General features: G+C 45.9%; 1 protein-coding gene across 1 annotated transcript; it reads left to right on the forward strand.

The window, feature by feature from the left end:
* The first annotated feature begins 5126 nt into the window (after positions 1-5126).
* On the forward strand, positions 5127-10962 carry LOC127326006 (disease resistance protein Pik-2-like). The gene is made up of 4 exons (XM_051352848.2): positions 5127-6318; positions 6407-6496; positions 7828-8505; positions 8924-10962. The coding sequence occupies exons 1-4, from the start codon at positions 5245-5247 to the stop codon at positions 10805-10807; spliced, it is 3726 nt and encodes a 1241-aa protein (XP_051208808.1). The 5' UTR covers positions 5127-5244; the 3' UTR covers positions 10808-10962.
* Positions 10963-11304: the final 342 nt, after the last annotated feature.

An 11304-nucleotide genomic window follows, 5' to 3' on the forward strand; every position in this document is an offset into this window, starting at 1 on the left:
TACTAGGGACTTCTTGTTGTCTACATATCACACATGTACTAATGTTTTGGTTAATACAATTATAGCATGATATATAAACATTTATCATAAACATAAAGATATAAATAATAACCACTTTATTATTGCCTCTAGGGCATATCTCCTTCACCTGCTCCCTGCGTGATGCCCACAGGTTCCTTCGTGTATCTCGCGCAATAGTGCTTTTCCATCGTCAATGGCGATGCACCTTTGGAAGATCCCTGAGATGCTACGCTTGTAAAGCTCACCATTTATCACGGCGAAGGCCTTTGAACGTCTGACGATTCGCCTAGCTTCCACAGAGTCCTCTGGCAGCTCTTGCTTTGTCAGATACGCTAGGAACGGCTTGGTCCATAGTGGCTCGAGGAGGAGGACTTGTTCAGCAGGAGGAGTTGGAGATTCTTCAGCCGAAGGAGTTTGCTGTGAGCTTGCCTCTAATTCATCAGCCGATGGTTTTGGAGGTGCCGACGTCTTTTCTTTTATTGATCGTTGAGTGATCACTTCGTAAAACACTCCGTCTGGGATGGGGGAGCATGTAGACCCGATGTTTGCCAAAGTGTCGGCTTCCTCATTACTGGCTCTGCCGATATGTTTGAGCTCGCATCCTTCGAATTTAGCTTCCATATTCTGATACAGCTGCCGGTAGGCGATCATGTTGTCGCTGACTGCGTCACACAGGTTCATCGACTGCTGCACCACCAAGTTTGAATCTCCATAGATTTCTAGACGAGTAGCACCACACGCCTTTGCCATTTTCATTCCGTGCAACAGCGCTTCGTATTCTGCTTCGTTGTTTGTCGGCAGAAAGAAATTCATACGTAGTATATACTTCATTTTATCTCCCTGCGGTGATATCAGCACCACTCCTGCTCCTGCACCTGTACTCCGTTTTGACCCACCGAAGTACATTATCCATGACCCCGACATGTCGGGTGCTGCCGGCGTTTGTGATTGGATCCAATCTGCCACGAAATCTGGGAGGATTTGGGACTTTATCGCCGTTCGATTAACGTAAGTTATGTCATGGGGAGCTAGTTCGATAGCCCATTGGGACACTCGACCTGTGGCTTCCGGATTGGTCATTATGCTCCTCAGGGGTGCTTCACTTACAACGATAATCGGGTGCTCCGCGAAGTAGTGCCGCAACTTGCGAGCTGACCTCCATACTGCATACGCCAGCTTCTGATGATGGGGATACCTCTGCCTTGTAGGAGTGAGCACTTCACTGAGGTAATAAACGGGCCTCTGCACACCATGTACTCTCCCTGCTTCCTCTTGTTCGACGACCAAAATGCTACTGAAGACTTGTGCTGTTGCGGCTATGTACATGAGCAACGTCTCCTTCTCGCGCGGAGTCACAAGCACTGGGGAGGTCGATAAGACTTTCTTCAAGTTGTCAAAGGATTCCTGTGCCTCCTTTGTCCACTCGAACTTTTCCGACTTTTTCATCAAGTTGTAGAAGGGCAAAGCTTTCTCCCCTAGCTTCGCAATGAACCAGCTGAGCGCTGCTAGTCGGCCTGCCAACTGCTGCACTTGGTGCAGATTCTTTGGCGGCTCCATATCGAGAATAGCTTTGATCTTTAAGGGATTGGCTTAGATTCCTCTGGCCGATATGAAGTATCCGAGTACTTGTCCTCCTGGCACTCCGAAGAAGTATTTTTTGGGATTCAACTTGATTTTGTATCTGTCCAGATTGTCGAAGGTTTCTCGCAAGTCATCGATGAGCGTGGCTGCGTGCTTTGTTTTCACCACGATGTCATCGATGTAAACTTCAATGTTTCTTCCAATCTGCTCCGCAAGGCAGGCTTGCATGCATCGTTGGTAAGTAGCTCCTGCATTTTTCAACCCGAAGGTCATGACGTTGTAACAGAAAACGCCGTGTGGAGTGATGAACGCGGTTAGCTCCTAGTCTTCCTTCTTCAGTTTGATCTGATTGTACCCAGAGTATGCATCGAGGAAAGAGAGACGGTCGCATCCAGCCGTGGAGTCTACTATTTGGTCTATTCGAGGCAGCGGGAAATGATCTTTCGGGCAGTGCTTGTTAAGGCTGGTGTAATCGATGCACATGCGGAGGGCGGTTGTGTCCTTCTTCGGCACCATGACGGGATTGGCCACCCACTCGGATTCCTTAAGCTCTCGAATAAATCCTGCCTTGCGGAGTCGATTAACTTCTTCGCCGATTGCTCTTCTCTTTGGTTCAGAAAATCGTCGCATTGATTGATGTACTGGTTTGGCCGTCGGGTCAACATTTAGGGCGTGCTCAGCGAGTTCCCTGGGGATACCTGGCATGTCGGATGGTTCCCATGCAAATATCTCCCAGCGCTCACGGAGGAACTCGATGAGCGCGCTTTCCTATGCGTCAGCGAGGTCAGCCGAAGTATTGACCGTTTTCTTCGGATCAGTAGGGTGCACCTGCAGCTTCTTAGTTTCCTTTGCAGCGTCGAACTCATCGGATCTTATATTTCGATTGTCGGCTGGTGGTTGTGTGTGGTCTGTGACGGTATCGATCGCGTTGAGTTCTTCCTTGGCTCCGAACTTCGAGGCGATCTTCTGGAACTCCCTGTCGCAGTTGTCTGATCGAGCAAAGCTGCCATGAACGGTTATTGGGGTCCCGTTGTTGCCTGGCATCTTCAGTTTCAGGTATGCATAATGAGGCACGGCCATGAATTTGGCAAATGCAGGCCTGCCGAGGATGCGTGGTACTGAGATTCCCAGTCGACTACTTCGAACTCGATCTTTTCTTTCCTGAAATTACTGGGCGTGCCGAAGACTACGTCCAATGATGTTTTGCCTAGCGAGTAAGCGGGTCGAGTCGGTATAATGCCGTGGAACCCTGTGTCAGATTCTCTTAGCATGTCGACTGTTAAACCCATTGCTCTCATTGTGCTGGCGAATAGCAGGTTCAAGCCGCTTCCTCCATCCATGAATACTTTGCCCATATTATACCCTCCAATCTGTGCTTCAAGGACAAGGGCCGCGTGACCAGGCCTTGGGACATCTTTCGGGTGATCCGCCCTGCTGAAGGAGATGCTTTGTTCAGACCAGTCGATGAAATCCGGCGTATCAACCATGGCGACTTCCGCATATTTTACTTCTCGGGAGAACTTCTTGATTTCTCTCTTCGAAAAGCTGGTTTTATGGATCATGTTGATTTGTCCGCGCAGCGCTGGGAATACTTCGGTTGATACATATTCGTCTTTTTCCATAGGTTCGTATGGCTCTGGCACATACGGTTCTGGCGGATGGTCGTAGGACCTTGCCTTCTCCTCCATCATGTGAACTCTTGATATAGCTTCGGCTCTAAGATCATCACAGAACTGTCGAATCTCTAGGAAGTGTCGGCAGTTCCTCAACAAATGACTGGACTTCTCCCGACCATCTTTTGGATCAAAGTAGGAGTGGAGGTAACATGGCGCCTCGAGTTGCTCTGTAGCCGAAAGGTACGGAGAACGGGTACGGCCCCTGATTGACGATGTGTCGTGGCATCCTTGCTCGAACTGTCGAGGGTGAGCTGCTGTTCTGCCTTCCTCCTCACGGTGTGAGCTTCTTCGTCTCTTTCTTTGTCCAGCCATGGTGTCGAGATCCCCTCGGTTGCTCTCTTGTGTGCTTCTGGGCGGAATTTTTTGGGTTGTCGCCGAAGGGGCACCCTCCAGAGGTACGGCCTTTGAGTCGGATGCGCCGGCCCTCGGGAGGCGAAGGAACCCTCCGGAATCGATGACGAAGTGGACGCCACCGAAGACAGCCTCCGTGTGGAGAGACGGTGCCATAGAGTTTTGGTGAAGTGCTTCGCAGCGCGGCACGAACTCGAAGGACCTGCAGCGGATCAGATCTCTTGATGCCGGCGTCGGCGATTCGAGTAAGAACGCCGCGGACGTAACTGGTACTGCCGATGACTTGCCTTGTGCCGACAGGGTTCCCACAGACGGCGCCAATTGTCGAGGGTACTCCTCGCAAATGCCCTCCGATAGGGGCTTAGGGTTGATGGAATCCTGCAAGCTGACACGAGATATCAGTTCACAGATAAGCGGGGAGAGCGATTTACCCAGGTTTGGGGTCCTCGATGAGGTAAAACCCTTACGTCCAGCCTGTCTGTTCTTGATTATGATGATAATGGGTTACAATGGGGTGCCGAATAGTTCGGCAGAGATCTCGTCGAGATGGCTATTGCTAAGGTGACCTAGCTCTAAGCTTTTGCTGGCTAAGATTGCTAAGATTGATCGTGTCCCTCGGCAGCCCCTCTCCTAGCCTTTATATAGGAGGCCAGGTCTCAAGAGTCCTAACCGAGTACGACTAGGTTTACAGTATTTTTAGATCCGATCTTCCCTTGTTCGGCTGCTTTCTCGTCTTGCCCGTCAAGGAACCTTCTGGTGCACCGTCCTAGTGGTCCATCTCGCCTTCAGGTGTCTTCATGGGCCTCCAATTAATCAATACAGGATAGGGCAATGTTGGTTACCCGAAGGGTAGTGCCCACGTCACCGGCCACGGCGGCAACGGAGCTCGACGGAGTGGGAGATCAAGGCGGCGGCGGTGGGAGGTCCTCTGTTGCGCGCATGGTCGCGATCCCCTGGGTCTTAAAGTTAGACGTGTAAACCACTGTCACCTTATAGCTCATGTTGGCTCTAGAATAATTATAGATAACATGGCAGTTGGCTTATAGCCAATGGTTGACTCTACTATTGAACTTGCTCTAATAAGACTTGTGCAGTTAGTCTTCTTGCATCCACATACTGATGGATCTGTGTACGCCAGATGGGGTGGCGTTTTAAACTGATCGATAAGCAGCCTTTGGACCATGGGAGAGGCAACCAACGGCAGGAACGTAATAGAGCCACTTATATACTGGAATATTTACTTTGGCTTATAGGAGTACTACTTTATTTCCTGGGTAAAAACAGCTAACTAGCGTTCGCATTCATTTGTTCAGGTTGTTATTAAGTAGGCTTCAGAACGTACTTGCCCCCTGCAATAAAAGAGATTCAAGCCAGCTGCTACGTCGCTGTGATCAAGAACAAACTAATACAACTTGTTTCATTAATTAGAGCCAGAAGGCGATTCAATTAAATTACTTTGTTAGTATTCCAGCTGCCCAGCGCAGGTCATGGTGCCACTGGAATGGATTCCCCTTATTAATCCACCTGCCCTGGCTAGCTGCTAGCTAGACCCACATCTACCATTAGCACCAACGCAACACACCTCATATCTCGATCACGGCGAGAAAGGAGAGTCATGGAGGTGACGGCGGTGAGCATGGGCAAGGCCGTGCTTGATGGCGCGCTGGGCTACGCCAAGTCCAAGGCAGCGGAGGAGATCGCGCTGCAGCTCGGTGTCGAGCGCGACGTGGACTTTATCACGGACGAGCTGCACATGATGCAGTCGTTCCTGGAGATGGCTGATGAGGACAATGGTCAGAACAAGGTGTTCATGGCCTGGGTGAAGCAGATCCGCGACCTGGCCTACAAAGTGGAGGACAGTCTCATGGATTTTGGCCTCCACTCGGAGAAGAAGCCGTTATGGGGGTGCATCCCCCGCAACTTATCTGACCGACGCCAAATTGCCAAGGAAGTGAAGGAGTTGAGAGCCAAGGTGGAGGACGTGAGCAACAGGAACCTGCGCTACCGCCTCATCAAGGACCGCAAAGGTAACTCTGACTCCAAGGTTACCGCGGCCGAAAAACAGGCCAACATTGCTAGTGCTGCAATGCTTGGCATCAACGAAGCAACACTTGCCACTCAGGAGCAGGAAAAAACAGAGGTGAACCTCCACCAGCTGATCACCAGCGAGGAGGAGGATCTTAGGGTTATTGCTTTGTGGGGAACAAGCGGTGATCATGGGAAGACGTCCGCCATCCAGGAGCTTTATGATGATCCAAAGGTATTAAAAAAGTTTGGATTGTGTGCTTGGGTTAGGTTGATGTATCCTTTCAATCCGCAAGAGTTCCTCCGGAGCTTGGTGAGGCAATTCTATGAAAAATCTCATGATGAGGTTGGAAAGCAAGAAAGTATAACAAATGTCGGGGCTAATAGTTTTGCAAAGATGGAGAAGATGGATCAAAGTGATTTAATCAGTGTGTTTAGTGCACAGTTGCATAGCAATAGTTACCTGATTGTGATAAATGACCTATCAACCATAGAAGAGTGGCATTGCATCAAAAAATATTTCCCCAACAACAAGAGACAAAGTAGAATCATTGTTTCGACGCAGAATGTTGAAATTGCAAGCTTGTGCACCGAGAAACCGTACCAAGTGTCGGAGCTCAGGCAGTTGTCATGTGATCAAACTATTTATCTTTTCCACAAGAAGGTAATTTCTGGTATATCTTGTGTTATCCATTTGTTCCGTTTGCTATATAGATGATATATTTTTCTCTTCATTTCACATCCAATTGCAGAATACAAAGGAGAACAGCATGTCCAGTGCTAGTATGGTGATGTTTCCTACTAACGAAGCAAGGCTTACTAACGTGGAAGAGAAACTGAAGGTTGCACTTCTCCAGCCGAGCGAAGTTCTTTTTTTGAATACATGCCTGTGAATTATATGCACTTCTATAAATGAATGGAGTGTGTTCCCTTTATCCTCACACAAAAGCACACTATGCGTGCCAGAACTTTACCTAGTAAATTTGGTGTGCAAACATATTGACATATTCAGTTGAGAAATTTGAAGACTCATTAAAATTAACATGAACTGTTGTTTTTATTTTAAATTTGGAACGAAGGGAGTACAATGCATCGGGATTTTTGTCTATAAATATATACTATAGCCTAGGAAAGATGCTAATAGAGAGTCACCGTAGTAATACTGTAATACAAATAATGATATTCATGTACTTATGAATACACGACCCAATGTATGATGTCAATTATTTAATTATGACTTTGAATATCTAAAAGAATTTATATTTTGGACTAGGTGACCAGTTCGGTCCATTTGAACCAAAACATTCATGATGGAAATATTTCGAAACAATACCATATTATTCAATGCACTTGGAGTTCTCATTTTTCCTTGCATGCTAGTTTTTCCTCCCAATCATTTTGGATATTGGGATGGTCTTTGAAGTACAATTTTCTCCATTAACTTAATGAAAATATATTATGAAATAAAAAAATGTATAAGTCAAAGTATTTTTTGAGGAAAACAATCATATCTATGATTTTCAAGTGCCCGATCAAAAATTTGTGAAGGTATTAATACTCAAAATTTCTGAAGGTTGACACTATCCTTGTCTACGACAATAATTTTGTGGGGCCAGAGAAATCATTTAACAAGACATGGCAGTTGAAGTTGAGTTGGAGCTATGCAACTATCTACAAAGGTTTTTGGGTCATCATCTAAAAAAGGCAATTTGGTGGGCACAGTTAACAGCATGTCCTTTAAAATCAACAGCATATAAATGTCCACTTCTAAACCTCAACTAATGCAAAAGTTTAGTTTTCAACCTTGAACTCTGAAACCGGTGCAACTTTGAAATCGCTAATATTTGCTAACTTTTTTATTTCCCCAAAACTTTAAGAGTTCTACTTCTAGATTTATCAAAAAAGTATTCCCTTTTTTCTGCTGTTTTGTACGTAAAGGTATGACACCGCAAGATGCTAACATTAAAAAGTGACGCCACAAGTTTGCTAAGTTTCAAATCGAGATGCTTGGGATAGAGTCAAGGGTTTAAATAAAACTGATTGGATAGTTAAAAATTAAAGTTAAGAAGTTCAAATGTGACCTTTCGCAACAGTTCAGGATTGAAAAGTGAAACTTTTTTTTCTAGTGTGTAGAGTACAAGTACAAAGCTTCTAATATATGCTGTTTGTTCAGGCTGTGCATGAAGGAATGCCAACCAATGAAATACAACAGGAAGATGAACGACCTAAGCCTGCAGGTGGCAATAAAGTTTTTAATTCAACTGCTACAAAGAAGTTTAATCGCAGCAGTACACTGGCACTGGTTGATGGAGTTCTCACTGGGCGAGAAACAGAGAAATCTAATGTCATCAAATTAATTGGTCAACCCGACAACAATCAAAGTTGTAAGGTGATCTCAGTTTGGGGAATGGGTGGTCTGGGAAAAACCACTCTTGTCCGAAGCATCTACCGAAGCCAAGAGCTTTCTGTCTGGAAGCATGCATGGGTTACTGCATTGCGTCCTTTTAACCCTGAGGTACTCCTTAGAGATTTGGCTTTGCAGCTTCAAAAAAGTATTCAAGAAGATACTGCTGGAGCAACATCAACTAAAGGAATATCACTGATGAAAATTCAAGAGTTGAAGGTGGAATTAGCTCGGCTATTAAAAACACAAAATTGCCTTATTGTTCTTGATGATATATCATCCATTTATGAATGGGATTTGGTGAAAGGGTGTTTGGATAGTGCTGGAAGGATCATAATCACCACAAGAGAAAGAAATATTGCTGAACACTGTTCAACAGTATGCAAGAACATGTACAGTCTTGAAGGTCTGAAAGGTGGTGCTGCACTTGATCTCTTCACAAAGAAGGTACTCCCTCCGTTCTTTTTTAATTGACTTGGATTTAGTACAAGTTTGTACAAAATTCGAGTCAATTAAAAAGGAACGGAGGGAGTACTTTAGTAACTTGTATCCATTCTTCATTCTCATATGCGTTTTAATTCACGTAATATGCTTTAAAATTCTCTTAAATATGCTTTAAAATTCTCTCAATTCAAGATTATAAGTTTAGCAGACATGTTTCAAGGAAGAAATTAATGTTTACACCCTAGTATCTTGTACACAAAGACGAGTTTTACTTCACATAATATCGTATTAAATATGCTAAATCTCTTTCAGTTCGAAGCCAGAAGCTAGCACAAACAAGTCTAGTATTTGATAGTCTTAATTAAGCAACAACTAGTGTTTAATTAAAGTACTTCTCTTTGTAAAATTATATTCATTGTAGGTATTCAAGGACAAGACTGAAAAAGTTGATTTAGCCCCCGCAATGATGGAGCAAGCACAGATTATACTGAAGAAGTGTGACGGTCTTCCCCTTGCAATATCAACCATAGGTGGATTTCTAGCCACTAAGCCAAAAACTGCTGTTGAATGGAGAATGATGAATGACCGTATTAGTGCTGAACTAGAGATCAATCCTGAACTTAGGACAATAAAGACAGTTCTTATGAGGAGCTACGATGGTTTGCCATATTATCTCAAGTCTGCTTTCCTGTACCTATCAATATTTCAAGAAGATCAAGTAATTAGGTTGGATCGTCTAGTGAGGCGGTGGATTGCAGAGGGATACTCACGAGATATTCATGGCATCACTGCTGAGCAGCTCGGTCGTAGGTACTTTGAAGAGCTTTTGGATAGGAGTATGATCCTGCCAGGGGAAGATGTAAATGATTACAATGGCAAAATTAATTCTTGCCAACTTCATGATATCATCAGGGAAATATGCATCTCAAAGGCCAGAGAGGAAAACCTTGTCTTCAAACTGGAGGATGGGTGTTGTTTGAGTAGCACACAAGGTCCAATACGCCATCTTGTCATAGGCAGCAACTGGAAAAGGGATGGAGATGCATTGCCGGGTGTGCTGGACTTGTCTCACGTACGGTCACTGACCGTGTTTGGAGACTGGAGACCGTTTTTCATCTCCGAGAATATGAGGTTTCTCCGAGTGCTCGATTTGGAAGACACACTAGGGTTGAGAGATCACCATCTTGACCGTGTCGGACAGCTCCATCACCTTAAGTACCTTTCTCTACGAGGATGTTGGAATATTTACTTTTTGCCTAATTCTTTCGGGAATTTGCTGCACCTCCAAACACTTGATGTTAGAGATACACAAATATTTGAGTTACCAAGAACAATCACCAATCTTGGAATGCTACAGAACCTTCGTGTATCGGTAAGCCGCGCCAATGTCAATGGAGAGCAGGACATAGAAGTTGCGTATGATGAGTACGTTCATGATATTGTCCCGTCCGTGATTGACTCACGTTGCCTTTGGATGTCTACAGTTCCTCTTTTATTGAGACCACAAGTTTTAGATGGTGGTTTGAACAGGCGTGATGTACTCAATCTGTTCCGCTATCAGTTTCCTGGCAATGAAGGTGTTAAAGTTCCTAGAGGAATTGGTCAGCTGAAGGCCCTGCACAAACTAAGTGGTGCCTATGTTGAGGGGAATGCCACTGTAAAAGAGTTCATAGGGCTTACTGAATTGCGCAAGCTTGGAGTGGTTGGTATCAACAGCAAAAACAGCATGGAGTTCTGGTCTGCCATTGCTGGTCACTATCATCTCCGGTCTCTTTCAGTGATAGGGAAATCGTGGAAGGATGAGTTAGATGGTTGTCTGGGTGAGGGTTTGTCGCCACCAAGCTGGCTTGAGAGCCTCAAGCTGTACGGCAAACTTGTCAGGGTAACAGATTGGATCCATCAGGTTCAGAATCTCTGCAAGTTGTTGCTGGAGGATAGCTTTTTGGAGCAAGATGATGCCATACAGGCCCTTGGGGTGCTACCAAATCTTGCAGTTCTACGCCTGAAGGAGTTTTCATTCGTGGGGAAACAGCTCCATTTCAAAAACTCGGCTTTCCCGAGTCTCGTGGTGCTGGAGCTTTATCGCTTACTGAACCTTGAATCGGTGATGTTTGAAGAAGACGCAATGCCTAGGCTCGAGCTGCTACAAGTTGGTACTTGCCGCAGTCTGAAGAAAATCTCTGGGCTATCAGTTCTCACAAGCCTCAAGGAAATTAGGCTGGGTGCTTATGCGGAATCATTGAAGCCAGAGATGCTGAGCCAGCTAGGGGAGCGTCAGAAGCACGTCGTCGTGAAAGATGTATGAATTCCACAGATGTGTGTATCTTTCCCTTCTTCTCCTTCTTGTTGGATGGATTATTCCTACCATAATCATTGAATCAACACATTCATAGGGCTCCGAACTTATAATGGCTGATTTACATTATTATTCTAAACATGTAATCCTGTTGCGATTGGAGCATATTTTTGTGGGCAGAGTTAAAATTTCCGTGGTCGAGTGGGCGTCGTTCTCCGTGTCCCAGACCCAGGTGACCAGGTCGCGCCTCCCTCGCCTCAATCCCTCCTGTCCCAGGTCGCGCCTCCTCGCCAACTCCGGCGGTCGACCCGCATGGCACAGGCGGACCGGCCCACCCGACCAGCCCCAGGTCGCGCCTCCGGCCTCTAGAGATCTGATGGACGACCCTCTTCTTCGCCCACGCCCAGCGCCCTCTGGTCCGCCGGCCTCGATCCCTGCCGCAGTGTGGCTGCTCTGCTCGGTATGCAGTTGTGGCTCCGGCGACCTCGCGTTTGATTCCAACCGGA

This window comes from Lolium perenne, chromosome 1 (genome assembly GCF_019359855.2).
Source record: "Lolium perenne isolate Kyuss_39 chromosome 1, Kyuss_2.0, whole genome shotgun sequence".
Lineage (NCBI taxonomy): Eukaryota > Viridiplantae > Streptophyta > Magnoliopsida > Poales > Poaceae > Lolium > Lolium perenne.